Below are 15,386 nucleotides of genomic sequence, written 5' to 3'. Positions count from 1 at the left end.
GTCCTGATGGTTTGACTTGTTTGACCAAAGTGCATAAACATTATCTCGGTCCACATGGATACACCCCCCTACAACTGAGTCGAGTCTCCAATAGAGTCTGGCACACTATCCGAATGCGAATGCACCCTTAGATTCTGATTTTATATCTCAACCCCTGTTCGTGCCTGCCATTTATGTGTGTCTTGAATGTCCATGTCACAATTTACCTAAAAATTAATGTCACACTGACAAACTTTGATCACAGCAACATTAATTCATATTTATAAGTTTGACGTAAACATGCTAAAGGTGTGTCTGTACTTTACAAATACCAAGTTTAATCAATACACAGTTGAAATGATTAATACTGTTTTTCAAAATCCATCTCAGTCTATTTTGATGCCTCTTTACGATTCCTTCATCATTTTTATTTTAAATGTTTGCAGTGTTTTAGTGTCATTTTTCTACTTGAGTGCACCCTCAGGAATTCTTTCACTGTGCCAGAAACTTTTTGCTGATTCACAGTCACCCAAGCACCTAGTCTAGATTTATATACAGTGCATGTCTCAGCTCATAAAACAGCAAGACTCGTGAATCCCCCTGTGTGCATGCATGTGTGTGTGTGTGTGTGTGTGTGTGTGTGTGTGTGTGTGTGTGTGTGTGTGTGTGTGTGTGTGTGTGTGTGTGTGTGTGTGTGTGTGTCTGCTTTAAAGAAAATATAAGAAAGCTAGAACTATGGGCAGCTTGCCAACACTGTTGACCTTGGACAAGAAAAGAAAAGACAAACAGGCACACACGTACACAGATGTCCCTGTCACAAACACGCAACACGAATGACCTGCAACAAATGTCCCTTATGAAGAGGAGGAGGATGACGAAGCTGCTGACGTCAAGGGAAGCCGGCCCTCGCGAGCTCACACCGATGTAAACTGGCAGATGCACGATGAGCATGCGCTTGCACACAAAGGCACCAAAACACACACGCAGAAGCAATGACACACACTTGATATGTGCATGAATATTGAAGTGATCCTGCAGCCACATACCTTCATGAGGAAGAAGAGCAGCAGGATGACAAAGACACTGACGTCGGGGTGCAGCCAGGCGGCGGAGCGGCCCAAGCCGATCGGGGGAGGAGATCCTGAAATCTTCGTCCATGTGAAGTTATCAAACAAAGAGTTGATGCACTCCCGGGGCATCAACTGTAGAGAGGTGGGAGAGGAGGAAAAACAGCAGAAACAGAGGGAGGGAAAGGGTGAGAGCAGGGAGCACAGAGGGGTGTTGGCAAGAGGGGAAAATAGGAGTTAGAAACCAAAGTCAGACGAGCAGAGAGGAAGAAATGGATGCTGGGTAAAAAAAAAAACTAAAGAAAAAACATAATTAGAGTGGTAGCAATGACTGGGAAGGGAAAAGGAGAAGAAATTAAGTGAAGAAGTGAGTCAAAGGTACAAGGGAGAAAATACAGATGGAGGAGGACAATGAATGAAATGAGGGAAATATAAGATGGTAAGAGTAAACAAATGGAGGTATAGTCACAGACAAAACAGGCAGAAGTTTAAGGAAAGACAAGAGGACAAAAGCAAGGGAAGAAGTTAAGACAGAAAAATGAAAAGAAAAGATGACAAAGGGAAGAAAATGAAGTAAGAAAAACAGGCTGTAAATAATCCAGAAAGCTGTAAAGATGGGCACAGGTGGCCATGTCCAATGACTCATTCCATTCTGATGAGTCACAAATGACTAATTCACTTCAACTATTTTGCTCCACATTTGAATTGAACTCTCTGAATCTGCTCACAGGCACAAAGCACAGTGCCTCCCACATCTGCTCAACACCTCTAAGGGAGGGGGTAGAACATCACCAGCACCACTTACACCTGTTTATTCAGTTCCTGCTTGTACTAGGGTTGAATTTCGTCCCTGAAACGTATCATTTCCAATGGCACTGAAAAAAAAGGATAAATCCTGTGAAAAGCTGCTGAGAGCCTTGTTGGAGCTGGATGAAATGCCCCTCTCTATGTTTTCTTTTTAGTTGTGGGTTCAAACTGGTCCACAAACCTTGCAGCATCTTATCTCTTCTGGCTTCGCTGCCTCTTCTGACATTCTGCACTATGCTATCAAGTTGGATTGGACTTCATCCTATCAAAGCTGAACGCTCGCTCTCAGAGGAGAAAAGGGATATCTGTCAAAAACGGAGGATCTATTCTACAACACGACTCTCTGAGGTGAAACTATTTAAATTAATATATCACCTCACTTCACTGCTGTGCTAAAAAAAATACTGAGCATTTGTTAAAAAGGTGTGAGGCATTTCTACAATGAGGGTGTAAAGCACAGCAAGGTGTTACTGACTGACATATGCACACACACAGATGCACTTTCTCACACACCTGGTTCTTGCTAAGTGGTCTATTCTCAGCATCTGTGAAACACATGATGAGCCTTTAGTTCTGGCTAAGTGAGCTGTTGATACACAGCTATCTGAGATTTCACCTTGAAGCTCCTTCTGTACAGCAGAGAAGGCTACAAGACACACTGACTCAATTCATGTAGAAACAAGGAAACCGACTTCACAATGAGGCCACAGATGTACATTAATATGCTGATTGTGTTCAAATATTGATGATAAACAAATACGCCAAACCATTAAAACCACTGACAGATGAAATGAGTGAAACAAGTCACACTGGATGTGTTGGTAGAATCAAGCAGCAACTTCCTATGCGGAAGTGCATAAAACTGCAGTTCCCCCTTCATCCACTAGGGGCTGCAAAACAGAGCAAATCCCCATAGACTCCCATGTTAAAAAGACCAACTTCACGGCAGAAATAAACATGTTTACAGCCTGGTTCAAAAATCCATTTTCGGTTTATAGGTCAGGTTTACCTTCATGACAACTGTGGGGGGAGGGAATTTTTTTCTAACTCGCCCATTTAAAAGTAATTTAATCTCCGAGTTCGGCATATTTAGGGGCGGGTCCTTTTGATTGACAGGTACCGATCTCTCGTTTCAAGTCAGAAGAACGTAGAACAACCGCGGTTTTTAGCCGGTTAACAACGTGACTTAGCTTTAGCCCGCTTACCTGCATTAGCTGGTTAGCTCCTGTTATCGTCGGGTTAGCTTGGTTAGCTCTTAGCTACAGAAAGCTCGGAGTTCGCTCGATGTCAATCATCCGCCATGACGCTCACGGCCGCCCTCTCAGCTCCACCTCTTTGCCCATATTTATATTTTCCGGGCGAGATGACGCGCATGACGCTGGCAACATGGCGACGGTAGGAACCGCCCACCAAGCTTCAATTCACCTCTTCAGAAACCTATGGGTGACGTCACGGAGACTCCGTCCATCTCTTTATATACAGTCTATGGGTAGAATGCATTGTTTTGCTGGAGGGCTGGAGGTCTTGGTATTTGACGTGCACCACCAATGTGAACACTGTTGCCTCTGCATACAAAACACACTCTGTTACATCAAACACAAATAAAATCATCAGAACAAACCTAACAAAGAGAAACAAAAAGGACTAACTCCATAGTTAGCCATTTTACAATCGTCCCCATTTCGGAACGCAGTCTGCATCAGACTCAGCAACAAAGACTGCATTAACGATCTTGAATCAAAAGTAAGCAACACCTGAATGAAGTTAAGTGCAGTATGCCAGCCTTAGGCCAAGAATATAGTTACTTTTTAATCTCACGATTGCAAAGACAACCAGCTCCGTTTAATTCAAGGATAATCTATCCTCGTCCTCAAGTGCTGGTGTCTTGCAAGTTTTCCAAGTATCCCTGCTGCAACACCACTGACTCAGGCCTTGTCCACACGTACCAGGGTATATACAAAGATATTTTTTCTGATTTAGCAAGTCATCAACAAAAAAACTAATTTATGCACTCAAAAATGATTCTTTGAAAATCTCTGACCAAAGTGACGACTGGCAAATACTGCGTTTGCGTGTCTGCAAGTAGACATATAGAACCGGGGTTTTAGGTTCTGAAACGTCACCGTCTGCGACAAAGAATACCATGACGTCACATGTGCGACATTTGTTTTCAACAGCATTGACGTCCTCAGAACTGTGATGCTTGTTATCTGTTGTCCAGGACCTTGCATTGTTTGCTTTTACAGGGCGGTCAGTAGCGCTCCACATAGATATCCAAAAGTGAAGGCAACATTTATGTCAGTTATTTTCCACCAGCTAACCTTATGACATCCGAGGCATGTTTTGTGGACGTGACGTCATGAGACGAAAGGTTATTCTGATTGGATAGGATTAGAGGTGCTACCACCACCTAAAGGTTTGATATGCATATGAACGTGTTTAACAAGGCAGTTATGCAGGTAGGTGGGGGGGGGGGGGGGGGGGGGAGGGGGGGGGGTGAATCAGGTGTGTTGCAGCAGGGACACTTGGAAAGCCGCTGGACACCAGGATTGTTAACCAGGCTTGTTACTGGAGGATTCCAGTGGGGGATGCGCAACAGAACTGGATATGTTTGGCCTTTAAAGCAAGAGTGTTATTTCCATAATTTTTGTTGCTGTAAAAACTCCTACCTTATTTCCAGCCATATTGCAGCATAGAATTCATTTTTTAAACAACATATACAAATAGATGCAAAATGTTGTGTGTTTAACTGGAAAAAACACTTTCTCTGCTTTTTTACTCTTTGCTTTTTTCGTTTCGTCATGTTCAGGACCTTTTGGACCGAAACATTTTGCCAGTGGATGATTAGACACCAGCCAATGACAGCATGCAGGTGTGAGGACCATAAATTTGCACCTCTCTGAGTTGGAGCCCTAATACCCTTCCTGTTTGTTGCTTCACACACATTCAAGCCTGAACAGCAGAACGGGGACTTTGACAATAAATTATCTGACACAGTACCGTCCCACAAGGCTGTGTGGAGGAACAGATGTATTAATCCAATCTTTTAAATATGCTGTGAATCAAAGGTAACCTGTGGCTTCATATGACCAAACAACGGCACATATTTGATCATTTTCTCCTCCAGACATCTGTTTTTAAAACACTGCTTTTAAAAAATCATTTACTATCGATTTCTGTCCACTTAGAACAGGTTTAATGCAAGTTTATCATACAAGTACTTCCTGCAACTATTGAAGTTTTAAACCCTCCGCTATGCTGTGTTACATAACTGAGCTCTATGCAGAATCGTCCACATGTAGCATCTTGAAATTTAAGAAACTTCCACATCTGAAAAACAACTGTCTGTATATTCAATCTCTAAGTATTTTCAGCCTTTTTAGCACATTTAAATTATCTAAATTTATGATATGATTGCTGCTTGACCAGAGCCTGTTGCCATTTTTGCTCATAAAAAAGTTAGGGGAGCTGACTGCAGCACAGGAAGGTCACAGTTTGAACTTCAATGCCAAAAAATCCTGTGATGTTGCATCAGTTAAAAGGTACAAAGCTGCCTCCCATTTATCTGATGCCTGTCTGTGATAATGCTTCACATCAAAGGAAAACTTAAAGAAAAAAATGCTGAAAGATCTGACTGTTGGTGGCAGATTTCTTTCTATCATGGATCTGGATGGAGCATTCAAACCTGCTGCTTTGAGTCGGCTTTCAGGGGATAATGTGTGATTACGTGAGCCCGTACTGGTTATCAGACACCAAAGACTTACTCCACTTTGTTACGGAAGCTGCGTTTAAATAATTATATTCCCCAAAGGTTTTTAAAAGCTTGTGCATGTAGAGTAAACATAGCAGATGCTCACACACTGATGTCATGTAGAGCATTCTGGGTTTGCTAAAGAGACTAAATCGATCGGCAAGATCTGATCTCTGACCTCTCCTGCCATGAACTGCCCGAATCCAGGTGGGAAAGTCAAGCTGGAGATGACGAACGTAACCACAGCAGGAAAGACCAGCCGACTGGAAGAAAAATATTGGGGAAAAAACAAAAGTTAAATGAGGTGATTGAACATTAAATTCTCATCAAGTAGTTTACACTTACTGTTTAATCAGGAAGCGGGTCATTGCGTTTGGTCGTCTCATGAACAGAACCACTCTTCTGTTGAGATAGACAAAAAACGCGCCCAAAAACCCACAGGAGATCCTGCGTAAACAAATAAACTAATCAGGTTAAGTTAACGAGTCGTTTTTAACACTTTAAATGCACTGCAAGCAGGGCTGGGCGTTATGATGACATATGAAAATGTCTCTCGTTTCATACGAGGCTCCATCGTTTGCGCCACAATAAGGTGCTTTACTGCAGTATTTTACGTCAAGATGCGGTTTACAGCATGCACTATCCAATATATAAACAAAGATGGAGGAAGACGGTAGGAGACGTATTTCAGAGCAGGATAATTCACTAAAAGATGAGCAGCCAACCCAAACTTGTTCCTTTTGAAGCAGCAGCTCATCATGAGCAGACAGCTTCACTTTTGTCAGCAGCTGAGGAGGAGAAGGAAGACAAAGGACTGGAGACTGGAGGCAGAAAGCAGGGTGGAACATGAGTGTGATCGCAACGGGACAAGAGAAGAAGCAGGCACAGAATGACCAGAATTAACTCACAGCAGAATGAACATTTACATAATAGAGGAAAAAAATGATTCAGTTCTGATTTAAAATGGGAATAAAGCAGCTACTTACTTTGGAATTAAGTGTAATTTTCAATTGTCATTTTCATTCAGAATTAGCTGTTTACATGGTCATTTTCCCTCTCTTTAAAGCCAATTTAACTTTTATTCTGAATGAAAGAGGAATTAAAACTGATGTAAATGTGACCAAAGTGTTTGCAATTTAGAAAATATTTTGATGTTTTCATCTTTTAAAAATAACTGAGAAAGAAAACAAAGATCTTCAAGCAAATCATATCAACAAGAGACATATTTACATGACAAACTCATTACTTTGCTGCATCATCTTAAAACATATCACTAATGCTTTGTTTGCACAGTTGCTATGTTTACATGGGAGTTTTAATTTCTCTTTATTTAGTTAATTCTGATGAAAAATGACCATGTAAACACTTTATTCTTAATGCAAATTTCTGTTCGGAATTACACCTAATTCCGATATAAGTGGCTGCTTTATTCGCATTTTAATTCCAAACTTTTTAATTCCTCTGTCATGTAAACCTTCATCCCGCTCCAAGTTAATTCTGGTCGTTCAGAGCATGCTCGTTACCTTGTCCTGTCCCGATGATGCGCGTTGTTTTGCCTCCCGTGTTCGGTGGTCTACCTTTCTTCTTCTTCTCAGTTGCTGCAAAACGTATGTAGTCTTTACAAGTTACGACTGAAAAGACAAGAAGCAAGGAGCCAACTTGGTTTATTTCCAGTATATGGTATATACGTCATACTGTCCAATCAGAACCCTTCCTGATCCGCCACTCTAAAGAGTAATTAAGTGAGGACGTGTTTCATGTAAACCTCCATTTGGAATTATAATTTTCATGTAAACTTGTAGGAGAATACAGTAATTCTAAATTATTTATTTCCAAATTATTAATTCCATATTATAAAAGTGAGTTTTGTACACAAGTTTAGTCTTCTTACTACTATTAAATGCATTTTAAAGAAAGGAGGATGATGATCTGAAGAAGACAAACAGAGGAATTGCTTGAGCAATATTTTGTGAAATATTTGAGGATAGATATTAGAGAAATGGAGGACAAGTTTGTCAAAGAACTAAAAAGACGAAGAGGTGAAGTGATTTAGGCACAATATAAAAGCAAAGAAATACGTAGAAAGTGTTAGAAATTGTTCTTTCCTTGATGTAAACATATTTTTACTCCACAAATATCTGCTATTTACACAGTTTGTTGATCACTCACCCGATGATGGCGAATGCTGGGAGCTCCTGCAGGTCAAAAGGAAAATCCATACGAAAGTTTGTCCTGAACAGAGCAGTGATGGTTACTAGGAAACAAAGAAAGGTTGAAATACTGAAGTTAGTTATTGATTTAATACCAAATGGTTACTAAGTGGTCATTTCAGCACAACAGAAGTCAACTCTAGCCTTCTAACAACCAAAAGTTATTGCTTTTCATGACAGCAACAGTTTTACGGTTTTCTTCTTCCTCTATTATTCACTTGTTTTTTTAAACAATAAAGAAAAGGCAGAATGATGAAGAATAGACTGTGTGGTTATAACACACATGCATAATGTGTGTCATCATAAATACAGGATGGATACTGGAGTTAGGGCGCCATCTGGCCCAAGTCTGAGAAAGTGAAAGTAACAGGATAATACCAAAAACATCAACTCGGTTGTTTTCCTCCCCTTCATACCTGCATCTTTGTTAAACACAGACAGCACTCTAAAGATGAAGGCACTAAATGTGGCAGCAAAGTATCCTCTCCAGTAGTTTCTGACAGCAAAGTATGTGGACGTTACCTCGATACTGAAGAGCACGCCTGGTGGGAAAAAAAAGGCACAAAGGGCCAATAACATATTAGGTAAGTACCTTAAATTACAGCATTTCTAGTAAATAGCTGATATTTAAAACTATGCATAAAGATTAAAAAAGAAATTTTCAGATTGAAACTTTTTCAGTTTTTTGTTTTGGTTTGAACTTCTGTTCTTTTTTTCAAAACAATTTTGCTGCTGATTCATGAATTTCCCTGATCCGAGTACATGACTGTTCCAGAAAAAAAAACAAAAACAAAAACACAAAAAGGAAAGAATGGGGAAAATTAAAAAAAAAAAATTAAAAAATTAAAATAAAATAATGAAAAAAAAAGACTAAAACTAACTGATTTAAATAAATAAGACAAAATAGTTCATTAAAATAAAAAAAAGATTAAACATATTAAATAATTAAACTGAGTAAAATAAAATAGTTTATAGAAATAAAATAAAATAAAATGAAATAAAATAAAATAAAAAAAAAATAAAAAGGTCATGTACCTCCAAGTGGAGTACCAAAGCAGCAGCCCACTCCAACAGCACAGCCCACTGTTAGGATGTCTGTATAACAGTATGGGTTCTACTGATCCAGAGAGATAAAGACACAGCAGTAGAAAAGCATCACATAGATGAGGAATATCTCATGCTGTACACATTTGTTTCCATCTAATATAAATATTTTATGGGAAACCTATGTGTTTCTGACATCAGCTTACCTGATAAACTCCTGAAAAGAAGGACATGAAGCGGCTGAGAACGGCGGCACAGATACTGGCAATGTGGACAAAGGGGCCCTGAGGAGAACCCAGTAAACAAAGCTAAATTAAATGAAGCAGGAAGGCACAGTGATAAATAGTTTGCAAACTATCTTTTTTTTACTCACCTCTTTTCCTACAGGCATGCCACTGCCCAAAGCAGCAGTCAGACCAATGACTTTGGCAATAAAGGCTTTGAGTGTAAGATATTCCTTTAGTACCACTCCTCTCAGGATGGTCTTCAACTCTGGGATACCAGAACCTTAGATGGAAGGTGAGAGAGTTAAAACCCAAAGGAGGGAAGACCTTGGAGACTTTAAAGCACATGTGGAGCCTTGTATCTTTAAGCTTCTTGGTGAGAGACTAAACTCTCACAAAGTTCAGTAATACTCCACTGAATTCCTTATTAAAATGATGTCATATTTCCCTGCTCATAATGGACAGCAAACAAATATTTGGGTGAATGACTGCAGAATTATTCTTAATGTGCTAAATTATTGTCAATCTTCTGGATTACATCTTTGTTCAGCCTGGCCTTTTAAGAAAAGTACATTAAAGTGTACTTATCACTTTATTTTCTATGTCCATGGTGTGTTATTAAGCACTGGAACATAACTTGACAGACCTACAAGTTAGAGCCATGAAACATCCTGTAATGCTTGTGGCAAGCCTCACTGGAGCTTCGAGGTCAAGTCTAATAATTATCAAACCCACAACATCTTAAACGGGATTTATGCTCGTACGATGTCTGCGCAGGGCAGGTAACGCAGCTGACGCAGGTAAAATGTGGCCACACAGTGCATTGTTACAGTGTTGTGTTGCAGTTTCTCTTCTGCCTTTACCTCACAAACTCATCAAGACACTCCAGAAATCACGTAACTACAAACTGACCAATGACAAGAGATCACTTCCATAAAACTGTGTGCGCATGCAGTCTGAAAGAGGTGCACACTGGCCTCTACGGGCCTATGTGGAGTATGCGGTGGTGACGCCGTAACCTACACAAGTATAAATCCAGCTTTATAAATCCATCCTGTCCAAATCAAGGTGAATTTGAGCCCCAAACCATGCGCTCATTTCCTTTTTTATTTCCCAGGCTGTCCTGAAGTAACAATTCAGCCAACTAAAAGGCAGAAACATGATATGAAATGATCAAAATGAGGAAGCAGGGAGGTACAGACCAATAGCTTGAGGAGCAACCAGGTGACAGAAGAGGGAGGAGAAGAGGATAAACATCAGAGGATAGGACACCCAAGCCAGGTACTGCAAGGGGATGTTCCCTCTCAGCTCTCCGTGAATCCATTTATAAGCTGAAGATGGGATCAATTAGACAGAAGAAATACATGAAACATGAGTGAATGAGAAGAAAAGTGGAAGAATAACAACAACAGATGAACGGATAAAAATTCAAGACAGGCGAAGAGGAAGAAAAAGAAACATGGCAAAAAGGACAGAATCAGCATGTTCAGTGCAGTCTCAAATGTTAATCAGACAGGTTTAAAGTATAACTACACCCCCTACTTTACGCGCAACTCCACCCACTTACAAAGTGCCATGAACTGTGAGGTAAGGCGGTGCAAGGTGTGGGGGGAGATCAGGAGGCGGGGTGTGATCAGGGAGTGGATTGTGGGGGGGGACGCTACGGCCAGAAATGATTAAATGACAAACAGCAGCTCAGCAGCCACCAGCAAGATGGAAAGTGAAACAGATTCACAAAGCACCTGCACCGCAGACAACATGAGAGGTGGAAGACTCCTCCCCACCAGCATCCCCTCAGCTAGAGGGGAAAACAGGGTGGTCCTGAACTGTAACAGTCTGAGCCGCTAGCTCCGGCGGCCTCTGGCAAGCTGTGCTACTTTGCAGCCGGTTGTGGCAGCTGCAGGATGTACCACTGCAAGTTACTGCTGCCAGGATTTGAGCTGGCTGTCACATGATGAGGATCGGCAGGTAAAGAATAAAGTCCGGTAGTACTTCTACACCCCTCAATAGCACAAAGCCGATCCATTGCAGCTGGACTTCCTGAAAAGCTCTGTATAAGTCTGAAATGACTGAATCTGCATCAGATAACAAGTTAACACCCGTGCGTATGTTTTTATGCCAGCAAGGCGAGGAGCTGGCTTTTATGCCTCTGGAGGCGTTGATATTTTTTTAATCTTCTCATGACACAGAAGAGCGATAAGAACAACTCTACGCCAAATTTATGTGTGGGAAACAAAAACGGGTTTTGCCCTGTAGGGGGCGTTGCAAGTCATTTTTAACCCACAAAATCCATAAAAAGAAACGTTAGAAATACTTATTTAAACAACAATGTAGGTGGTTTTTAAAGGTAATATGTTGTTTACAGCTCAAACCACACATCTTATGGTGCACTCTCTCTTTAATTTGGTGTGAACTGAATAAACTAGTCAGTGTAGTATCACCAGAGGGCGGCAGCATAGGTTACAGTGGTGGTCATGTCCTGAAACTACATGTCTTACGTAAAGACACAGAAAATCCTCATCCTCATGAATTGCTTTCTCTACCAATACCTCAGTTATTAAATCTCTGACCATTAAGCTACTGATTTTTACCAAATAAGAATTCCTCTCCATTCCATCTACAGCGCAATAAAACCCCTTAAAATAAGGTAAGAATCAGGACAAGTTGAGCAGACGGGTTCCCATTAAACTTTTCTTTTTAACATCTTCTGATAGCAAAGCAAAAACGGCAACGGAAGCCCCGCCAGAGGGGAGTTTTGTTTTTTTGGCCGAACACCTAACTTGCTTTTATTTCATGTGCTAAAAGAGTGGTGTTCTTTATAACAGTACCTTGCAGGCTCTTTGCACTTGCATAGTCCATTGTCCAGCTGACTAATGCCATTGTAATACCCAGCAGGACTAGAAAGATCCAGTCCTCCCCCAGCCTTGTCACCAGGAACCGCTGCACTCGAGCTATACAGTCTGTAAAAACAGACAATGCCAAAAATCACCAAGAAGAACCAGTAAAGCATCATCTCATCTCCTTCTATATTATATTATATTATATTATATATATATATATATATATATATATGTATATATATATTTAGTCCTCCTAACCTCTGCATTTGGAGTAGGAGCGCTGCTTCTTCATAGACGAGGTAAGATCTTGTTCAGGTGTTTGCTCATCAGTTCCCTCTCTGTCCACGTTGGACTGACATTTAGTCCTCTGCCTGCTGTGATGGCTGTGACCATGGCGACCATGCCCGTGCCCCGTCCTACCACGATTATGGTGGTGATTCCCATGTTTCTTGATTTGCCTTTCTGTCAGCAGGCGCGTGGCCTCCCGTCTCCCCGAGCCTCCTTGGTGCTCCTGGTACTCCCCATAGAGCTGTAAGCCAATCAGTGGATAGGCTCATCAAACAATAACGCACAAGAAGGTAAAACACTCATTCATACACATCAGCAGGCACCGGCAGGTCCAAAGCAAGAATGTAAAGTGTGAGAATGTGGAGTGTGAGAGTACTCTGGCAGAGAAGCATCCATTTTAAAAATAGACAAGACCATGTTGACCCATGCAGCTCTAATAGAAGCGGAAATATGGGCTCTGACTCTAGATTTATCACCTCTGGACAGGCTCCCTGAAAACTACCCGGGACATCTGGGGAAGATATTAATTTTCATGCCTGCCTGCCTGCCTCTATCTCTCTGCCACTAGTAAACATGTCTAAAGCACAACTCAAAGATTCTCTCATTTGTCCTTTTCTCTTCTACTAAATCTAACATAAACCTATTCAACACATTTTTTTTACCACATTTTAATGTTTCATTAGAAACGTTCATTAGATTTCATTAGAAACCTGTTATAATGCAGATACTTTCTCCTCTTTACTGCAGAATGCAGAAGATTTTTATCCTCAAGAGTTCTACAGAATTTGTGAGAAGAAGGAGAAATTTATTTGAACTAATTACAATTTAGTTCATTTAGTAATTTAGTCAAATTAGCTTTGAAGCTCCTCCCTGACAACTGGAATAATGCTGTGATGTGACACTAGAGGTCACCAACGTTGAGATTTGAATTTAAAAAAAAAAAAAAGAGAGAGTTTGATTATGTTGGACAGTTCTAGCCACACAAAACATCTTTCTAGACTACGTACCAGCTACACACACACACAACACATGATATCAATTCATTTACATATCTTAGCAAGTCAGAAATAATTGCAGTATATAAAAACAAATATTTGACTGGAGCTCCTGTGTGTTCATGGTACTGTAACAGATGCAGACAATTGGACTGCAGGAATACAAGCGCCAAGTTGTGTGTGCTTCTGACACTCATGACATCCATGCAGTAACCTTTCAACAGCTTCTAATGTAGCAGGTTCATGGACAGGGCGGTTCAAAGATGGATGGATTTAGATGGACTCACACACATGTACATAAGGTATAGTAGAAGCTGTGTGTGCTCATGAGTGAGTGTGTGTTTCTGTGCAGCAACGCCAGTCAATGCACTGTGAAACTTAATGAGCATAACACATGCAATGTATTGTAACTGAATGCCAGCACAAAGCAAAGACCCACACAACAAAAGGATCACATACACAGGATCATAACCTAATATGTGATCCATGCAGGTAATGTGAATTATCCAACAGCCAGACATTTCTTGGAGCACCACAACAAAGATGAACTGGTATTCTAATTATTGATCACATTGCTCTGCTTTAGAAGAGTTGGTCATATCGCCAAAGATTTAGATTTTATATGTGAACAGGGTTTTGTAAACATATCTGAGCAGTTATTTTGATCTTTCATTTTAAATAGTGTGTGTGTGTGTGTGTGTGTGTGTGTGTGTGTTATATTATTATACAAGTAGAAACATGAGGAGGGCTGTTGATGGAAAGTTCATTACAATGATTTCTGCTGTTATGAGCCCTCATTAAAGAAACACTGTACTCTGTTACATCCATTTAACTCCCTGATGCAGGTCAGCCAGCCAAATTGTTCTGGCGTTTGTTTTTTTAAAGTCACTATATGTTTTTCTAGAGTGCCTTATAGTCTTGATTTTCAGTTTTCTTAATCCAATCCAAAGAGTGCCTCAGATTAGAACTGCTGAATAAATGAAGTGTCTTTGTGCAACCAACATGTTTAGATATGGTGTTTTAGTTTTTTAAAATAAATTTTACATAATGTGTTGCTCTGCTGGGGAAATAAAAAGCTATATTTGCGACATCATTTTAATGTGCAAAAGCTTCAGCAAAGAAGCACAATGCATTTTATGAAATGAATTTTTCCTTCAAATTTCCTGAAAGCATATGGCACACAACTAAATGGAAACAGGCATGGTACCCACTTCAGGCAGACAAATGATGCACCATAGCCATCACACCTTACATCAGCACCATAAACACTGTGTTCAACACAAAAACAGCACAAAAATTAATTGCATACTCCCGGTCCCATACAATCAACTTGTAAGAAAATGGTTGAAAGTATTTGCTTCTTTCATGAGATTCACTTTAATGAGGAGTCTAATCTTTGGGCTTTAGTTAAAAATTTTAGGTAGAAATAGCTTTTGCTTTTAAAAAAGCTTTTGCAGGCATTATAATTTCCCCAAAGTAACACGCTGTACAAAAACAGTCATTAAAGTACAGTCATTATAGTGTATATACATAAGCATTTTGATGTGACTAAACTTCACATTATGAAGGGTGTCAAAGGTTATGTCCAAGTCAGCAGCTAAAACCAGTGGCTAAAAATCCCCACTGTTAAATAGTAATGACCATCTTTTTTGGGTTTTCATTAACTATACATTGCACAACTTTTACTGTCAATTAATTTTTTCTTTGCAAATTTTCTTATTTACTAAAGAAATTTTCAATACTAAATTTGTCATTAATAATAAAACACTCCACTGAATTATGCTCTGCGTTGATAGGAGCTAATTGAGTTGCTAGGGCATCTGGATAGGATGCTTCCTGGACACCTCTGTGGTGATGTGTTTGTCCCACGCAGAGGGAACTCCGAATAAGTACCAGCACATGCTGGAGGGACTGCATCTCTTGGCTTGCCTAGAAACAGCTCAAAATCCCCTCAAAAATGGAAGTGGCTTGGGAAAAGGAAGTTTTGACAACCCTATTTAGGCTGCTGCCCTGGTGAGCCAACCCCATACAAGTGAAAGAGAATGGATGAATGGTTGGATGGACTGAATAATTTGCCATTCCCAGATCCTCCTGTGGCATGACCAATTGCAGTATTCGAAATAGTGAAAACCTAAAGTGATTTAAGTTGAGGATGTATAAGATTATGAATCAACTTAGAAA

At 40.2% G+C, this 15,386-nt stretch overlaps 1 protein-coding gene across 3 annotated transcripts in view; it reads right to left on the bottom strand.

Moving 5' to 3' along the window:
- The window catches only part of LOC306769889 (chloride channel protein 1-like), a 55,904-nt gene that overhangs the window by 34,475 nt on the left and 6,043 nt on the right, over positions 1–15,386 (bottom strand). For 2 of the 3 annotated variants that reach the window (XM_079258647.1, XM_079258646.1), the window contains exons 2-12: positions 12,181–12,451; positions 11,911–12,042; positions 10,285–10,413; positions 9,232–9,365; positions 9,065–9,142; positions 8,850–8,928; positions 8,231–8,356; positions 7,774–7,858; positions 5,950–6,051; positions 5,783–5,867; positions 1,026–1,181 (exon numbers count right to left, since the gene is read on the bottom strand). In XM_079258647.1, coding sequence (XP_079114773.1) covers positions 1,026–1,181; positions 5,783–5,867; positions 5,950–6,051; positions 7,774–7,858; positions 8,231–8,356; positions 8,850–8,928; positions 9,065–9,142; positions 9,232–9,365; positions 10,285–10,413; positions 11,911–12,042; positions 12,181–12,451 — 1,377 coding nt within the window. Of the gene's footprint in view, positions 1–1,025; positions 1,182–5,782; positions 5,868–5,949; positions 6,052–7,773; positions 7,859–8,230; positions 8,357–8,849; positions 8,929–9,064; positions 9,143–9,231; positions 9,366–10,284; positions 10,414–11,910; positions 12,043–12,180; positions 12,452–15,386 lie in introns of those variants that run through there. The other variant, XM_079258648.1, reaches the window with a different exon arrangement.

The sequence above is a fragment of the Telmatherina bonti genome (genome assembly GCF_933228915.1).
Source record: "Telmatherina bonti genome assembly, chromosome: 19".
Classification (NCBI taxonomy): domain Eukaryota; kingdom Metazoa; phylum Chordata; class Actinopteri; order Atheriniformes; family Telmatherinidae; genus Telmatherina; species Telmatherina bonti.
This window is presented reverse-complemented; position numbering and strand designations above follow the sequence as displayed.